The sequence below is a fragment of the Typopeltis vanoorti genome, chromosome 1 (assembly GCF_054136105.1).
Source record: "Typopeltis vanoorti isolate ZY-2024b chromosome 1, IOZ_Tvanoo_1.0, whole genome shotgun sequence".
NCBI lineage: Eukaryota > Metazoa > Arthropoda > Arachnida > Uropygi > Thelyphonidae > Typopeltis > Typopeltis vanoorti.
Window position 1 is genome coordinate 160,860,478 of NC_143549.1, and position 20,276 is coordinate 160,880,753.

General features: G+C 37.3%; 1 protein-coding gene across 1 annotated transcript in view; it reads right to left on the reverse strand.

Moving 5' to 3' along the window:
• LOC150110585 (FIGNL1-interacting regulator of recombination and mitosis-like) overlaps positions 1–20,276 on the reverse strand; it is a 390,780-nt gene that overhangs the window by 312,492 nt on the left and 58,012 nt on the right. Inside the window, exons 6-7 of the mRNA XM_090399827.1 lie at positions 14,719–14,876; positions 7,573–7,693 (exon numbers count right to left, since the gene is read on the reverse strand). Coding sequence (XP_090255953.1) covers positions 7,573–7,693; positions 14,719–14,876 — 279 coding nt within the window. The remainder of the gene's footprint in view (positions 1–7,572; positions 7,694–14,718; positions 14,877–20,276) is intronic.

Below are 20,276 nucleotides of genomic sequence, written 5' to 3' on the forward strand. Positions count from 1 at the left end.
CAGAAGCAGGTGATTTTTGCAGAACTCAGTTTAACATAAAAAATCATTTTAAGTTTTTATAAAAAAAGTTTGATGTTTGACTTTCCATAAAAATACAAACAGTTTTTCCTGTATAAAGTAATCTTGTTACTGGAACTGAAATGTTGTAGCTGATAGCCAGTTTTTTCTCTCTCTGGTCATTCTCTGCATGTTGTAGTACATGGTATCCTCTGTTTGAGCTTTGTCACCAATGCAGAAGTGCCTCAGGGCTACATTCTATCACTTACCCTCTTTCTCTTATACATAAGTGACCTACTCTGAATCTTCATCAATAATACCGGCAAAGGTTGGTCGATTGGTAGAGCCTCTGCTACTAATGGCTCAGTTAAGTAAGTTTGAGCGTGGTTAGTAGTTGGAAGGGGGCCAATCGTTCGATGCTGTCGGTACACTCTCCCTCGATGAGTCTTTGGACTCCCTGGAGGTGTCAAAAATAATAATAATAATAATAATAATAATAATAATATACCCACAGATTTTCTGATGATAGTACACTCCATTCATCCTACGGCTTTGATAAACATGCAGTTCTCAGACGTTCCAAGCATCAAGATGATTTGCAACCAGTGCCTTACACATACACTGATCTCCATACCATTCTTTAGTGAGGCAAGGATAACTTTATCATCATCAATGCCACCAAAACACAGTCCTGCCTTTTCTCTTGTAAAAGAGTTCTCAGCTCACCTTCCCTTATCCTCAGTGATACATGCTTTACCAGATAGGATCACATTTCTTTCCTTGAACTGACATGTCCCTCTAGACTCTCCTGACACAATTTCTTGCTGCTGTCCAAAGGAGCACAATTTAGCTCATAGATGACCCTTTCTTCACAGATGCAATGTTTCAGTTTTGTCTCTTCTACAGACTTCCATGGTCACTACTCCAGTGAAATGGCAAAAATCATTCCTCCACTTACTGTTTAAACAAAAACAGCAAAGGTGTGTTAAAACAAGAACAGCAGCTGCCCAACACCCAGTACAACTTCAAACACATCAAACCTGCTTTTCTTCTTCCTTATTTATTCAATCCTCCGAAACAACCTCCCTCATAACATGTTTCCACACAGCTTGCAGCTCTTTCAGAAAAATGTCAATAGACTTCTTTCTCAATCATCTGCACCTCACACACAGCAATCATGTGCTATAGGTTCTTGTACCTTTTGGGTGTGGGATAAATATAAAAATATATTTAAAAAAAAATCGAGAATGTAAATCTGCATAATTCCTTGTTTGAAGAAGGATCAAAGTAAATTCCATGTCATGATCTTTCTGCCTTACAGTAATTGTTCTCAGCATGATACATACATATATATGAGGGGGACACTAGTCGCCGAAGAATATGGCAGGGGATTTGAACTGTGCTGGAAAAAGTGCTTTTTTAATCGGTGAATAGTGTGACTTCTGTCGAGATTTGTGCTATGTTGTTTTTCTGTAATACAAGTGTTCTTCAGTGGTTGTTTTTGGAGTTAGTTGTTGTCTCTATATCGTGTATTTTTGGTTACCGAGAAGACAGGGTCAGGATCGGATGCATAGCCGTGGATGAGAAGGAGAATATAACATAAGTTTTCATTATTTAGATATTTAGTATACTTGAATATGTTTTATACTTATAGTTAACTTATGCTTATATAGTTATACCTATAGTTATACTCACTTATACTTATTTAGCGTTTAGTTATAATAGTTCCTCGACACTATTTTGAATAATGGCAGCAGGGGCATCTAAAGCAAATGGCGTATCGCCAAGTCCTCCTCCATTTAACGATTGCATTTTGATTGTTATAATAAGGGATTTTGTGGCATACGGAACTTGTGGAATGTAGGCATCCCGGCGGTTGTATATGTGGCAGGTGAGAGAAGGAGAAAAACATATATGCGTAAAATGCAGGCAATGGGAGGAACTTGATGAGTTAGAGATGACTATAACTGACCTCGTTGAGACCATAACGGACATCGCTGAGTCAGAGGCGGGAGATTCTTTACATAGAGGATGAGAATAGCGAGAGAAATATGAATGAAAATATCATAGTGGGGAACGTGGAAAGGTTGAATGATTTGTGAAGTTTTTGGAGATGTCTCAATTGTGAGGATGAATGGCAAAAGAGTGGCTGACTTGCAGAGAGAGCGATAGATGAGCTGAAAGAGCAAGTGGAATGTCTAAGGAATGAGATGAGAAGTGTGGAAGATGAGATTAGGCAAATGGAAGGGACAAATGCAAGGCAAATCAGAGTAGGAGTGAGAGAGAATTGTGGGAATGATAGAAGAGGAGAGAACAGGAACAGTAGGAGAGAGGGAATGAGAGAGAGAGAATTATGGGAATGATAGAGGAGAGGGAATGAGAGAGAGATGTGAATGATAGAAGAAGAGATAATTGGAACAGTGGAAAAGAGGGAATGAGAGAGAGTTATGGGAATGATAGAAGAGGAGAGAATGGAAACAGTAGGAGAGAGGAAACTAGAAGAATGCGAGGGAGTGCTGGAACCAGGGCCAGAGTGATGTCAGGAATGCAGGTAAGTAGGGGAACACGGAGAGAAAGTGTTAGAGGAGAGAGAGAGAGAGAGTGAGTGAGGGATGCAGGTGAGCAATCAAGGAACAGGACGGTAAGAAGTGTAATGTATGAGGACTCAATGATCCATGGTGTACAAGATAAGATGCGTGAGGAGTATTTGCCTGGAGTAAAAATAGAAAGTGTGGCTATTGCAATTAAGAGGGGTGAAAGGGTGGATGAGATGATTGTGATGATAGGAACGAATGACTTGAGAGGCAATGTAAATTGGGAGACGAGAGATATGAGATTCTTGCTTGAGGTGGTACAAAAGAAAACACAGAGAGGAAAGATAGTGTGCATGTTGCCTAGGTAAGAGAGTCACGAGCTGAGCAGAAGAGCAGTAATATTGAATAACATAATAGCTAGAGTGTTTCAGAGGAAAGGTTTGGAGTATGTGGATGCCTGGAGGGCATTTGAGGACAGAAAGGAATTGTATGCAAGAGACCGCTTGCATGTGAATGAGGAAGGATGTAAGCATCTGGAGAGAGATTGCTGTTCTGAACAAGTCGATGTGTCAATGCAGGGAAACTAGAATACCCAGGGTGGATGGTAGCAGGGGTGGCCTCTTGGTGGGAATGGGTACTTGAAAGGAACGACATCAGGTAACGTGAGCCCAGTGGATCTAGAGGGGGATAATACTAGGTATAGAAACAATGGCATTTTTATGCTTTATACTAATGCCAGGAGTATCCGGAATAAAGGAGAAGAATTGGTGGCGCTGATAGCATTAGCTTGGCCAAAGGTTATTGGGATCACCGAGACGTGGTTGACAGAAGAGTATATAATAACAGGAATAAAAGTAGCAGGGTACAGCATTTTTCAGCAGAATAGGAAGGAAAAGCGTGGTGGTAAAGCACTACTTATGCTAAGTGACGACTTATGTCCTCTAAGAGTGGAGGCTTTGAAAGTCAGTGACACTAATGGCTTTGAAAGCATATGGTGTTTGGTAGAAGTGGCCAAGATAGGATATTTAGTGCAGTGTTGCTACAAACCAGGGAGCACAGAGGGTGGGGAGCAGGAGATGTTTAGGTAGTTGAGATTAGCAAGTGCAAGAAGAATGATTATTAGGGGAGATTTTAACTACAGCACTATAAGCTGGGAAGAGGAAAATGCATGTAGTAATAAGGGGATGGAATTTCTAGAATTCTTGAGGGACAAATGTCTTAGGCAACATGTAATAGAGGGAACAAGAGGTTCATGAGTTGTGGAATTGGTCATAGCATCAGATGAGTTCATAATAACTGAGATGACATCTCTCCCACCAGTTGGAGAGAGTGGCCATGTGGTTTTGACTTGGAAGACGAATAGACATGCAGGAGTATCAAAGAGATGGGAATGCATGTGGAATTATAAGGCAGGTGATTATAATAGTCTTAGACATCAACTTGGGGAAGTTTCATGGAGGGAGGAATTGGAAGGCTGGGATATCATTAGTGCTTGGGAAACTGTGAAGGAATATTTGTTAGTACCAATAGTAAGTTGTATTCCACAAGTGAAGAAGAGGACACAATTTCGTGTAAAGTGGATGACAAACAATATTAAACAGGAAATGCATGTGAAAAAGAGGTTATGGAAGAGATATAAGGAGACGGGTGAAAAGCAGATGCATGAAGAATATAAGACACAGGCCAGGAGAGTGACTAAAATGGTAAGGAAGGCGAAACTGAAATATGAAAAGAGACTGGCCCAAAGATCCAAAGAAAATTCTACGGAATTTTTTAGCTATGTGACCAGTAGAAGGAGAAATGATTGTGGAAGAATGACATTGTGGGATAGAAATGGGTATAGAGTGACTGATGCAGAGGACATAGTGGAATTGTTCAATGAACACTTTATTGGAATATTTCATCCTGGAGGAGTAAATTTTAATACTAGAGGGATAGAGCAGGTTCAAGGTTTTAGAGGTGCAGGAGAAGAATATGTTCCAAATACTGAGTACTCTGTAAAAATTACTCAGTAAAGCTGTAGGACTGGATGGTATTTCACCATGTGTTTTGAGAGAAAATGTGCTAAAGAACTGACAGCGCCTTTGACCTGGCTTTTCAATGAAAGTCTGGCTGCAGGAAAGGTGCCCAGGGAATGGAAGGAAGGTAAGATAGTGCCATTGCATAAGGGTGGTAGCAGACTGGAAGCGTCTAATTATAGGCCAGTTTGTGTGTCATCAGTAGTTATTAAGATCTTCGAGAAATTAGTGAAGGACTGTATACAGCACTGGGCAGATGAGGGTAATGTTGTCTGTGAGAGTCAACATGGATTTGTTAAAGGGTGCTCTTGTTTTAGTAATGTGCTAGCCTTTTATAATAAAGTTACAAGAGCGGTAGATGAGGGAAACGCATATACTACCATTTTCTTGGATTTAGTGAAGACATTTGACAGGGTGCCACATAATAAGCTGATATTTAAGTTGCAACACATGGGTTTGGATGTCAGGTTGGTCATCTGGATTCAGGATTGGCTGTCTGATAGGTATCAGAGAGTTGTGTATGGTCAGACAGTTTCAACAGGGCTCAGTACTTGGACCTGTATTGTTTAGCTTTAATATCAATGACATTATCAGTGGATTGCAGGGGAATATTCAGTTGTTTGCAGATGATGTGAAGCTGGGAAGGGTTATTAGTAATGGTGTAGATGTAGTAGCCCTGCAATAGGGTTTGAATAAGCTAGACAGATGGGCAATTAATGGGCATTCAGTTTAATGCAGCAAAATGTAAAGTCTTGAGGTTTGGGACAAATCAGTGGGACACTGAATACTCTACGGGAGGAGTTATACTAACGGAAGTAGGGGAGACAAGAGATCTGAGGTTGATGATTGACAGAAACCTGAAATTCAGGGGGCATATTGAGAAGGTGGTGAAGGTAACCCAGAGGATTTATGCAATACTGAGAAGGATGCTGAGCTGCAGAGATAAAAGAGTTATCATTCCATTGTATAAGACTCTGATCAGACCACACTTAGACTATTATGCTCAGATTTGGTCCCCAGGATTTGAAGGGGATAAATTAACTGTGGAAAGGGTACAGAGGCAGATAACAAAGATGGTTTCAGGATTGTACAATGTTAGTTATGAGGATTGGCTGAGGGAATGTGGACTGCAGAGTTTGATGGATAAAAGAAGGAGAGGTGATATGATTGAGAATTTTAAACTATTGAGAGGTGGTTACAGGTTTGACACTGGGGAGTTCTTTCGCTTGGCTGAACAGCGGGAAGGAGTGATGACAAGAGGCCATCCCTGGAAGTTCCAAAAAGAAGCTGTGAGCAAGAGGGTGAGGAGCGGTTTCTTTGCATGGAGGATGGTTGACACCACTCATTGCCTGACAGAGTGGTGTGAGCGAGAATTGGTCAATGAGTTTAAGGAGTGGTATGATAGACTGTGTTTCCTAGAAGGGGACCTCCAGAGAGGAGTCTTGATAGACTTTGTGTTTCCTAGGGCCTCCCGCGATGAGTTTTTTGACTCATCGCGGTGAAATCATGATGGTGAAAATTATATATTCTTCTTATTATTATTATACGGGCACCTTGATGGAGTTCAAAGCCTTATCGCAGGAGACCCAAACTATCCACACAATTTATCTTCCCTCTCCTTGAACTTATTAATAGATAAAGCACTCACAACTTACTCTAGCAACCCATTCCACTCTACCAGAGTGGAAACTTGAAGAGCCTAGTCAGAAGCATTGCCAGTTCCCTTGCACATTCTCACAAAATCTAAGCTGATATCCCATCTAATCCCACCACTCTAATTACATTGAGATTCTGCAATATCGTAAGAACTTCCAATTCATCCACCTCTGTTCCCATATCAGTATCACTTTTCTTGCCTGAGCCTTGTACTGTTCATGAGTTTGCTGGTCACCTTTCTCTTTGATATTACTCAATATCATGCTTAATGATATTACTCATCCATCTAACTCCTACCTGACTAACCTTTCTTGCCCTTGGTATACAATTTATCTTCCCTCTCCTTGAACTTATTAATAGATAAAGCACTCACAACTTACTCTAGCAACCCATTCCACTCTACCAGAGTGGAAACTTGAAGAGCCTAGTCAGAAGCATTGCCAGTTCCCTTGCACATTCTCACAAAATCTAAGCTGATATCCCATCTAATCCCACCACTCTAATTACATTGAGATTCTGCAATATCGTAAGAACTTCCAATTCATCCACCTCTGTTCCCATATCAGTATCACTTTTCTTGCCTGAGCCTTGTACTGTTCATGAGTTTGCTGGTCACCTTTCTCTTTGATATTACTCAATATCATGCTTAATGATATTACTCATCCATCTAACTCCTACCTGACTAACCTTTCTTGCCCTTGGTATACAATTTACTACTGCTTCTTCGAGATGACCCTTAACTATATGCCATGCACTACTAACATCTTATCCTGCAGTGTTTTATGTCATGGCACAGATTTTAGCTTTTTCCTAAGCATGTCATAATCATCTGCCTTGTAGTTCCACAAATACCCCTTCTTGATAGAATACTCCTCATGTTTTACAATCTCCCAAGTCAAGACTGTGTGGTCACTTTCATCAATTGGAGGTGATGTCACCTTGGTTATCGATAGCTCTTCTGTCCTATGATCAGGTGCAATACTCACCCACCCTAGTCCCCCTCCATCACATGCTACCTTAAGTAATTATCTCTTAACAGATGTATAAATTCTATTTCCTTCCTGCCATATGATCTTTCTTCCTTCCAGTCTATATCCCCATAGTTGAAGTCTCCCATAATAATCACTCAACCTCTATTTATTGTACTAATTTGGCAGTGCATATGATTATATGATGATTTGTGGGAATCATCATATAATCATATGATGCTTCCCAAAGGAAAGTGGAAAATCTTATAACAGTAACCATTTTTTAAGTTGTCTTATTTGAATCTTATACAAGAATGATAGCAAAATTCTGGGAAAATTCCCATGATACTCCTTTAAGTAACTATTATTTTTATGGCTAACTAATAAAGAATGACTAACCTCTTTGTTAGTGTGAAGAGTCAACTGATTTAAATCAGTTATTATCATCAATGAAAGAAATTTAATCGTGTCTGCAACATCCAATCTGTTTAACAGGATTCCTTGATACTGTGTAATTAATCTGCAAGTATTTTAATGAATTATGTAAAGATATAAAACACAAAAAATTATATATAGCTGTGAATATTAGAAATACAACACAATACAAACAGCTTTGGAAATAAAAATAGCATCTAATATATCTCATCAACTTTTCCTAGAATTTTAAATAAAAATCCAGAGGTGCGATGCAGTACACCGAATTTGACACCAAGCATATTTATAAAAATATGAGTATGCATTAACATAAAGCATACCATAGGTCACTGTACCTGAATGGTACAATGTGCCTCAGATTATTATTGATACAACTAGTGAATGATTTAGTCTGTCCAAAGTTAAAATAAATAAATTAATTACTATGTGTCATCAATGGAAAAAACAAACTGCTATAGTAGTACATGCACTATACACATAATTTTATTATTAAAATGGAGACTAGAACTGAAATGAAAAAAAAGTCCATGTTTTCTCTAAGAGCAGGGATTTCTGAATTATGTAGAAAATAAATGAATTAATTTAAAAAAAAGTACCATAAAGAGAGAGAAAAATCCTCATCAACCAACCTAGCCAACTCATGAATCCAAAGCTGAAAACTGCTGAACCACCATATATCAATATGAGGAAATATACTAGTAAGCCTAGCAATTTCTTTGTTGGGATAAAAAGCATATTCATACTCAAGAAGAAATTACATTCTAGTTTTCAACCATACTTCACGCAAGTCTGTACACGAAGCATTATTATGAGTAAGTGACCTAAGCAACATACAGCCTTGCACAACCATACTAATCCCTTCCTGTATCATAGCCTGTTTCCTACGACTATATATGGTATGACATAAACACATACCTTCCGTATATGGACAAAATGCTAACTAGACTGCTAAGTAGCAGATGAATCTCAGTACCCAGTAAATAACATCTTATTAGAGCCTGAAGTGATGTCTGGTATCCAAAGCAGGATTTTCACTTCTTATCCCCCCCCCCAATGTATACAGTGCTTGTCGAAACCTACAGGAACATGTCAACCATTACAGGGTCCTAAAAATCTTACTTGATTGAGAGTACAGCAATAAAGCAGTTCTATATGGCAGTTACTAGGAAATACAAATGACCAAACTATATAGTAATGCATCAGAAAACCACCCAACTAGCTAGAAATAATCAGTTATAATTTACTCAGCAAGCTGATATCTGCAGGAAGGTCTGAGTATACAGTTGGCACCACCTCAGCCATTGCAATGGATAAGAGACTGGATAATAGGTGAGAGGCATTACTGCGAGTCTTTCACCACATAATGCACATTGTTTAATTAACCTTTTTCCAATACTCAACTATACAAATAATCGTCAATAATTATGATAATGCTGCAGATCTCCCTCAGAAAACAGTACCAAATGCAATCCAAATACACAGTGAAGTTGCTACCCTTATACATAATTCCAGTGATCAAATTGAAACAGATGCAAAGGTATTTGTGTTAGCAATGGTCTTTCACAAAATATCCATCTACCTATCAGAATAGATAATCTCTCCACCACTCAATGCTTTTAAATATTTTCTTAATCCATTTTCCTTAGAAATATACTGTGGATGTCATTCAGATTATATTCCTTATCCAAGTTTCCTTTTCTGCATAAATCTTTCACCTAGCCACTTTGTCTCATATCCTTTACCACTACAATGGTGCCAAATAGGAAGACCTACACAATTTCTAATACCTCCTTTTGTTGGAATGACTAATGTTTGAATCCCTTGTAATCCAAACACCTACTCCAATCCAAAACTGAAGGCCTGCATTCTCCATTCCACAAACTTTCCTCTTTCTAAAAGACCATGCGAGTCTTTATTTTCACGTGTGCAAGTCAATCCAAGATAAAAATCATTGCAGATGACTCAAAACCCAAACTCCAGTTTTATGCTCAGCCTATAATGCAACATGCATCAGCTGGAAAAAGATAATTAACACAGATCAAAATCAAAAGGAAAAGTATACAGAGATCAGAAGGCACAAAAATGTGCCTTCTGATCTCTTGTCAAGACCACTGAATGCAACTTCATCCATGTTTACACTTCTCGTATCTTAATGGAACTATAACATAACAAAAATGTTATAGTAGTAGTTTCATAACATAGTAGTAATGACTACCTGGAACAGTAGTTCCATGTAGTCATTACTACTATAACAAAAATGTTATAGTAGTAATGACTACCTGGCATCATTCTTCTCCTCAAATTCATGCTTAGATGATTGCATCATTGTAAACTCAATGGCAGAAGCTGACAATGCATTAAGTCATGGTCATAACTTTGCCATTACACCTAGGCAAGTTCCAAAAGTAGAAATAATGGTGTCCATGAGGAATATACAATTTGCTTCCAGTTACAGTTAATAGCATTTGTTTGGATGTACTGAATATCCTAACTAAATCAAAACCTTTCAAAAGCAACAAATACAACAATCCTACTAAAATAAATCACAGCCTTAAATTCATTACTACTATAGTAATGAATCAAACAGAAGGATAACAAAATACATTATCATCTACAAAATATTCTACTTACAAAATCATAGTGTGATCCTACTAACAAGTTTATAAATCACTGATTTATCAACTTGTTAGAAGATAAATCTGTTTATCTACTAACACTTTTTGGCCCAAAGAAACTGTTAATAAACTTAAGCCTTTTCATGTAAAGCCACCAAAAAATATGAAATAACAAAAATAAATCACAAGCAAGATACACCCAATTGCTGATGATATATACAGTCCTGCAAAGAAACTGCTAAACACTTGGCTAAATCACTAGTACCTCACAGGTAATTCATCCTCCGTTTTAAAAAAATTCAGTTCACTTAAAGAGTTATATTAAGAAACTATGTTCTACATAAAAGATGGATTGCCCTGAAAATCATGGCCTGGATAGTGAGCAGGAATACTAATAGAGTGGGGAAGAGATTCCCATTAACATAACAGAAATGCTCAAATATGCACAAAATTATGCAGTGTAGCCACTGTAAAATTCAGAAGACCTGGTCATGGGGAAAATTCCAGATGATTGAAGTTAAGGGCTCATAATATCTATCTATAAAAGGGTAATAAAACAATGTAACAGGGGAATTTCCTTAATAATTGTTCCTAGCAGGAACAATTAACACTAAACTCAGGGGGGGGGATGTATGTTCACCTAAATAGAATGAGAGAGGATGATAGGTTAGCAAAACAATTTATTTTTTTCCAGGATGTCAGAAAAACTATCCAGAGGAAGACCTATCTCTAAGCGGATTGATACAGTAAAAAGTGTTTTAAAAGAGTGAACTATAAGAACTGACAGTATCATTACCTACATCCTATTGACAATCTTCCTCTAAATTAATCTGTTATCTTTCAGGACTCCAGTGTCCTGAAAGATAACATATTAATTTGGAGGAAGATCGTCAATAGGAAGTAGGTAATGATGCAATCTTCTGATGCAGTACTATCATAATATCCTTTATCCCCATCCCTGAGGGTACATATCAGGTGATGATAAGAGATTAACATGGTCAAAGTAATTAGAAGAGTGATAAAAGCAACCAAAAGGCAAGGAAATCCTGAGCTGCTACAAATCATATAAAGGAACTCCAGAGGTTTATAATCTCTGCCATGGAATGTTACACCTAACAAAAGCATATCTTCTGCCCTTCTTATGAAAGACAGGCAAAAAGTAGTTAGGATAGTTGAGGTGAATTGTTGTGGTACAGAATGCCAGGTGAATTTCAGAATAACAAATTAAATTTTGATCTCTGTAAACAGTGGTGCACATAACTGATATTTATACTGAGGTTAATGATGCTGTGGAATCAGATGTGGAATTTTTTTTCTTTAAGTTATAATTTTGTTGTTTTCTGCTCAACAGCCTTTGCAAAGGAGTACAAGTCATGAATGCCATCTGTGCAAGAGATGAGTTTTCTACATTTAGCTCTTTCAGGATAGTTGCAGAATTAGCTTTGTTAATGAACATTTTACAACTGCTAGATGAAATTTTTCCTCTAGATCTACTCACAATTAGTTCCCTCCCCAACACACACACACACACACACACACACACACACACACACACACATATATATATATACCCCATCCTTGGCACTTGGTAGAAAACATGGTTTGGATACTGAGCAGGAATTCTGAACAGAGTAGGGAAGAGATCAATACAGTCAACTGAATTTAGAATAAGAGTGGTAAAAGGCAAATCAGAGCACCAAACTAAGGCAAGGATTGGGCATTTGCAGATAATATACAGGGAAATAAATGTATTGTTATCTGTAGAATGCAATGTAAAACCTAACAAATGCATAGATTCTGACTTTCTGTTATGAAAGGTATCGTGCAAGTAGTTAGGATTAGGACAGAGGTGAAATGTTATTGTAGAGGATGCCACCTGAGGTTCAATAAGGAATAACAGATCAGGTTTTGATGCCTGTAAGCACTGGTGTATTCATTAATGTTTAGAGTGAAGCCACAAATTTTTGTGAACTGGATATGGATTTGGGGAGGGTGGGGGATAAATTGTTTTTTAGGCTTTTTTTTTAGTTGTAATTTTGTCATTTTCTGCAACTGTTATTGTATTTTAATATTATGAATACTATTTATTTTCTGTTACCTTCAACTGATGTAATGCTGGAAACTTTGAACAAGTAGAGATGATGGACATAGGTCCATATAGTGAAGAGTCAATAATCCAGCCCATGCATGAACTCAACATTGCTTACTGCATATCAGACTCCCTCCAGACATGAACTGACAGAGTAAGCAACAGCTGCAGTAGGATTACTAATCAGCTGGTAAAGTCTCCTAACACATACCATTTCATTTCTGTGCAGTGGCTAGAAACTAGCATGCTGAATTGTTGGAGGAGATACCAGCTCCCTACTGAAGTATGGTGTGACAAACATGCCTAGCAAGGAATCAATTTCGAATGGATGTCAATTTCTGAGCACACTGATCATGGGTATCCACAGCAAGGACCTGAAGACATATTCAAGTTTCAAATATTTTACCTGATATTCTCACAAAAGACCAGGAAGCATGCAACAGTCTCAGTATAGTGAGAGATGATTCGATATGATCATCTTATACAACAGTTGGAGGAGAAGACTAATGAAAGATCAATCTTATCTTTAACTGATAAGATTTTGCAATTTCATGGCTGATCTTCCATCAGCCGTGAAATTGCAAAAGTTGTGTTCATTACATCTATTATAAATACGTTTGTGATTTCACAGCTGAGGCAAGTTTTTCACATCTGGCTTTTTCATAGTCAAATATGGATTGATAATGTAGTAAGTTTTTTTTTTCCCCCCGTTTGGTTATAAAATAAATTATATTTGCCAAGAAACTATATTCTTATTTAATTCTTTATCCAAGTGTAAGCAAAAAAAGTTTGCCCAAGTATCTTCACAACTAGGCTACTTGTATACAGAAGCTAGACTTCATATCAATTGCCTCAATATCTCATAATGTAAAGCACACTTCTTTACAGAGATGTATATTCATATGAATTATGGGAAGGTTTCCTTTACTGAGGTCTCATCAGTGGGAGCAAAAGCCAGAAAGATCTCAGGGTTGAATTAATGCAGGAACTAAGAATTTTCCATATACAAGTAGCAAAAAAAAAGTGTATCATCTTATTATTAAAATACTCTGGATCAGAGATAGTTGTAAAACGTTTTTTCGCTGTTACAAAGTAACCAAGTCCCTTCTGCATTAATTCAACTTTGATATCTTCTGGGTCTGGCTCCCACCGATGAGTCCTCAATAAAGGTTGAAATTGGTATGGATAATGACTCTTCCCATAATGCATAGGAATATGCATGTCTGTAAGGAAGTATGCTTTGCATTTATGATATACTAAAGCAACTGATGTGAAGACAACAGCTTCTACACAGGAAACTTAGTTGTGAAGATACTTCAAATGCAAACTTTGCTTACATTTGAGTAATGGATTTCTTGGCAAGTGTAATTTGTTTGGATTTGATGACTGTTTATTTACAGCTGTTGAGAGTTGTTGTGTAGAACAAGTGCGAAATTGAGTTTCACACTTAGCTTAACATTCCTGAAGTTTAAGAGAAAACTCAAAAAATTTATTTTGTCTTAACTCACATGAGAGATTGAATACAGGGCTTACTTTCATCGGTTATACAGCATATAACTGATGCTAGATAGAGTCTCCGTAGCTCAGTCGGTATAAACAAAATCTTGTGGCCGGAAAAACCTAGGTTCGATTCCTGTTCCATAATATGAGGAACCTTTATCTGGTTTCTTTTAACTAAAGGTGAGTTAGCCGGTCTCATATGGAGGTAGAGGGTTTTTTCATCCAGAAACTTGGGTTTTTCGTCCCTCAGAACAGGCAAACCGATCCATGAACACACACACACATGGATCTACAGTCAAAAATGCATACTTAAAATCTCTCATTAGGAGGGCTCAACCAGTCCTAAGGGACAGATGAGAAAAATTGGGGGAATCCCACATGACAACAACAGATGGCATGAGTATGATGTAAAGATAATAGAGAACGGGTGTTTTCCAGAGCACAAATTCAGAGTACAATTTGAGGTGAAGATACCATGAGGACAAGTAGACTTGTTTGTTCATGCTATTGGTGAAAGACTAGAGGAGGAATGTAGTGGGCTATTCTTGGTTTGTGGGAGTAGATGTTCTTTAGATCTTAATTTAAGAGTTGGAGAAGAATGATGTCAGGATGTTAGGTTATCTTTAGTAGTGATATCACAATGGTACTGCCTGGAGAGTCAGAAGTTACGTTCAATAGCTTGGGGGGGGGGGATCAAATAGCTCATGAAATTTGAGCAGGAAAAATTTTTTTCATTTGCCCTTTTCATAGTTTGATTTCTTGAATTCTTATTTACAGCTGTTGCAAGCTGTTATGTTGAGTGGGCTTTCACAAAATACACCTAAAAATACAGTTTATACAAATATTTTGATATCTTCATTGTCTCAAAATTTAAAGAAAAAATTCTTAGAAAACATTATTACTCACTTAATATAGGTTTTCCAAAGTGCTGCTGCACATTTAATATCCAGAATATAAACCTTTTGTGAAAGCTTATTTAATCCAACACATATTGAAGTTAAGCTTTCAACATCCTTTTCTATTCCAACTCGAATATTTGTTTTTTCCAATACAGTGAGAAAGCTCTGTTCAAAATTACAAGCACAGAAATTTTTTAAAAATTTCATACTTAATCAATAACAAAATAAGTTGTACAACAGTATATGTAAACTTTACATAGCAGTCGCTTTGACACAACAGTGTTGAAATAGTGCTCAAAAGCACTATTTCAACACTCTTCCACAAGTGAATAAGTGGTAAGACAATAAAGAGATCAAGAAGTTTCAAGAGGTTTGATTGTCTGATCCCACATTGATAATGTGTTACCGAATGTTACAGCTCACATAATGGCAAACTGATATAACATATGAATTTTTAAAAAAGTCAACAATGACCAATGCTATAAAATGATGTCAGAAGAATTATTTCAAAGGATATCCAGTAAATACAGAGCTTATCTGAAGTAACTGTCTGAGGTTATACAAAACCTATACATTTCAAATGCAAAAGGCTCAGCACAGGAATTAATATGTGAACCTAACAGCAGTTGGAATAGTGCTACATCCAATGGACAACAGTGTATGATCTTAAGAATGAAGTGTGCAGAAAAATCCTGTAGGTCATCTCTCTCTCTCACATTCAAAATAACAGAGAGGAATGCTTTTGGATAATGTCACTGGCTTCAGCACTTACTGACAGGAAAACTGGATCTCGGTAATGCATTCTATGATATTTAAAACAGCACAATCTAGAATATTCTCCTTCAAGATGGACTGAATTTCAGCTGTGTGTCATGTTGTTCTTTCCACTCCTATTATTTACAGACTTCAAGATGGACTGAATTTCAGTTGTGTATCACACTGTTCTTTCCATTGCTGTTATTCACAGACTATTTGTATCAAGGATGATTATGCCATAAGACTTTGCTGCTCTGGGGAAAAGAGAGAGAAAGAGAGCTAAAGTATCTTGCAATGCCATTTGTAAGAAAGGCAGAATGTTTCTGTTTTAGTAGTGATAATGTTTAGTAGTGATAATGGAATGGAAAGATTTTTTTTTTTTTTAGAGAGAAATCTGTGGCAATGTTCATATGTATGTAATCATTACTCTGATTTGGTCTAATTAATTTTACATATTGTTGCTTCTATTATTAAATGAAGAGAGTCGATTGAAGATTCATTTTTTTTAAAAAATCAAAACAAAACTGTGACTTAGAAATAATTTGAAGAATTAAGTATGCTAAGTACCTATAGAATCCTGGTAGAAGTGCAACAGCAATGTCAAATTTTAACTGAGCAATCAATTTTAAATGAATTCTTTTTATTCCAATTGATTTTGGTATGCATTTCTGATTATTATTTTATCTTATATTATTCCTGTTGTGGGCTATGCCATTTTTAGTGTACATATCCTTTCGCCCTGTTTAATTAATTAAACAAGTTCTTTCCCCATGCCTATGCATACAGTGCTTAACTATGATAAAACTTAAGTTTTCAGCATTCAAATAAATCAGACTAGGATATATAATCAGACTATGATATATATGACACCTGGCTATCAGAATCAGGCATACTAAGTGGATCAAGTGTAAAGGGTACACTATTTTTGAGAAGGATGGAGAGGATAGGAGAGGAGGTGGCATGCTGCTAATAATATCAGATGACTTGAATCCGGTTAGAGTTGAGACCTATGATTGTAGTAGTACTACTAACAATATTTCAAGTGACAGTGAGTTGGAAGCCATCTGGTGTGAGGTGGAATCCAACAAGATCAATTACATAGAGGGTTGTTGTTACAGACCTGGTGGATCTGTGCTAGTGATGAAGAAATGTATCACCAAATAGATAAGTTGAGGGCAAAAAGAGTAATTATAATGGGAGACTAATTATTCAAATATTGATTGGGTAGCAGTAGAATCTCATGAGAAGAATGAAAATGCATTTATTGAGCTTGTGGGGCAACTTCCTCAAGCAGCATGTGACAGAAGGAACTTGAGGTCAAAGAGTGTTAGATTTGATTATAGTGCAGGAGCGTTTCTAACTGAAAAGCCCCCTGGCACTATAATCAAATATATAGTTACATCTTTAACTATATATTTGAATAGTTACTTCTTTAACTATTCAAAGTGGGAAGTGATGAAGTTTATGAATGTTCAGAAAAGGTTACATGCTGAACTACAAAGCAGAAAATTATGACCAACTGAGGAATATACGGAGTGCAGTGGAATGGGATCGGTTGATAGATGGGAAGAATACTGACAGTGCATAGGAATCATTTAAACAATACTTAAATAATGCAATATCAGAATGTGTCCTGAGAGAAAGAAAAAATAGGGTAGGATTCAAATGGATGCGTAATCTTATTAAGCAAGAGATTCATAAGAAAAGATTGACGTGGAAGGAATACCATGTGAATAAGGATGATGTGCATTACGAAAATTATAAGCAGAAGGCTAAAATAGTCACAATTGTACAGAAAGCAAAGTCTGGGTATGAACACTGGCTCTATGTGCTAAACATAACCCACAAGAATTCTATTGATGTGCTGCAAGTAAAAGAAAGAATGAATATGAAAGAATAACTCTTCTAAATGCAGATGGCATTAGGAGTTATAGATGCAGAAGAGATTGTTCGACTAATGAGTGCCCACTTAGTTAAAAGCTATCAATCTGGTGTATGCGACATTGAGCTCACTGCTACCTCTTCACTGGATGAGGAAATTCTGGTGTATGAGAACGAGGTATTAGAGCTGTTGCACAAAATGAACAAGAATTCAGCAATAAGGACTGATGAGATATCAGTACATGTGCTAAAAGAGTGTTCAGTTCTTTTCAGCTGAACTGGAGATTCCTTTCATCAGGCTGTTTAAATATGAGTCTCAGAACAGGGAAGATTCTGCAGGAATGGAAAGATTGTATGGTAATTCCATTGCACAAGGGTGGTGCAAAGACCAACAACAACAACTGTTTATAGTATTGGTTATACCATAACCAATAGCTGTTCTTGGCATCTTTAGTTTACAGTATAACCAAGTGGAAAAACTTCCAACAACTATCCCTAATTCACAGTATTTTAATAATAAGGTGCGACACCTTTTGGCTGCTAGCATATGGAAATATGACTTCTGCATTACTTCAACCTTGGTATCACCACTGAGTCTAGCTCCCACTTATGAGAACTCGATAAAGGTTGAAACTGGTCTGAGTAGTTACCCTTCCCATAATGCATAACATTATACATGTCTGTAAGGAGATGTGCTTTGCATTATGGGATACTAAGGCAAGTGATGTGAAGTCATTAGCTTCAATATACCAGTTGCAATGTCCTGAAAATACCACTGGTGCAAACTTTGTTTGCTTACACTTGGACAAAGGATTAAACCAAGTATATAATTTCTTGGTATGTTTAATTTATAGTGCTCAAGGGTCAAAGCTGTATAACTGAGAGCAGACCTCCACATAGCCTTTAAAGGAATGTGGAGAACCGACCAGGGCTTCTGACCTAATGTCCAATTCTCACCTTCTAGTGGTGCACCCTGTTGGGTATCTACTTGGATACTGAACGAACGAGGATGGGCTGCCAATTTGGGATTTAGCATACCAAATTGTATTCTTATTGGTTAAACCAAAATAAAAAATGATGGTAAAACATGACAAAATTTCATGCCGGCTGGGGCGTCACCCAGTTAAACAAGGCCCCCCGTTGTTTTCGCCAGGGAACCAGGGGGAACAGCGAAAAGTCAGCTACTGGAACAAATCTGAAAACAAACCCCAACTCAACATCACCAGAGTTAAAGATCGGTACTATCAACATAAGAAGCCTGAATGGCAAAGAAATAGAGCTAGCTGGGGAATTAGATAAGTACCAGTTCGACATAACAGGGGTAACTGAAACAAAAAAGACAAAAACTGGCGAGATCTTTCTGAGCAATAAATACAAAATGTTATATTCAGGCAATGACAATCAAGGAAAAGAAGGAGTAGCCATAGTATTCAACACAAAATACAAGGCTAATCTTCTTGAATGGCAGTCAGTCTCAAGTAGAGTAATGTGGGCAAATATGAGAATGGGAAACTGGACAAGGAGACTTATTTGTGCCTATGGTCCCACAGAAGGTTCTACTAAGGTTGAGTGGAGGAATTTTTTGATGCTTTAGAAAAAGCAACTGACACAATGAAAAAGGAAAAGTTGGTCCTTGTTGGGAATCTCAATAGCAGAGTAGGAAATGATTGTGAGACATACAAAAATATTTTGGGAAAATTTGGAGAAAAGAGCAATAATGGCAAATATATGTTGGATTTCTGCTCAGGACATGGATTGGTTATTACTAACACCATGTTCGAACATAAAAATGTGCACAAATTCACATAGAGAGAAGAGGCAAGGAATAAGAAAAGTCTCATTGACTATGTTATTGTTGATGGTGATGTTTTCTCCCTGGTGCAGGACACCAGAGTGTACAGAGGATTTGAAATTGGAAGTGATCACTATTTAGTCTTGAGCAGGATAAAACTGAATTCAATATTGAAAAGAATAACATGTAAGAAAGTTTTAAAGCGAATAAAAGTTGAGCAGATCTCAGATGTGAACTGTAGACGAAAATACACAAAGATTATTGAAGAAAAAATGAAAGAGTTTGAGAACAGGAATCAAACCTTGGAGATTCAGTGGCAAACTCTGAAGAAAACATTGATTGATTCTGCCAGAGAGGCATGTGATGAGGTTGTCTGCAAGGATAAAAAAATCAGAACTCCCTGGTGGACAAGGGAAGTTAAAGAGGCAGTGAAGGAAAAGAAGAAAGCATATCAAAAGTTCCTGTCAAATAAGTCAGCTTGTGCTCTTAGAGAATACAGAGACAAATGCAAGAATGCTAAACACTGTGTAAAACTAGCTAAACAAAAGTCATGGGTGGACTTTGGCAAGAATATAGAAAATAAATATCAAGAAGGTGGCAAAATATTCTGGAGGTTGTTGAAGAAGAGGAATGGAGGAAAGAGTGCTGTAAAAGGAGTTAGAGATGATAAAGGTGACATGAAAACAGGAGAAAAAGATATCCTTGAAGTACTGAGTAATTACTTCAAAAAATTGCTAAATGAAACAAGCAGTGATAGCCCAGTGGTAAAAAACACTGACCAGGCATGCAGTCAGGAATACATATCTATACTTGAAGTAGAAAAAGCCATCAAAGGCTTGAAATGTAGAAAGGCAGCAGGAGTAGATGATATTCGACCAGAAATGCTGAAGTATGGTGGTATAAGAGTCTTACAGTGGCTGCACTGCATAGTTCAGAAAGCCTGGACAGAGGGACGAATTTCCGATGATTGGAGTAGAGCTCTCATAGTACCCATATATAAAAAGGGAAATAAAACAGAATGTGAGAATTACAGAGGTATTTCACTACTGGGTGTTCCTGGCAAGATTTATGCAAGTAAACTTGAGAAACAGTTGAGAAGAATTGTGGAAGAAAAGCTTCGTGAAGAAAAAGCTGGA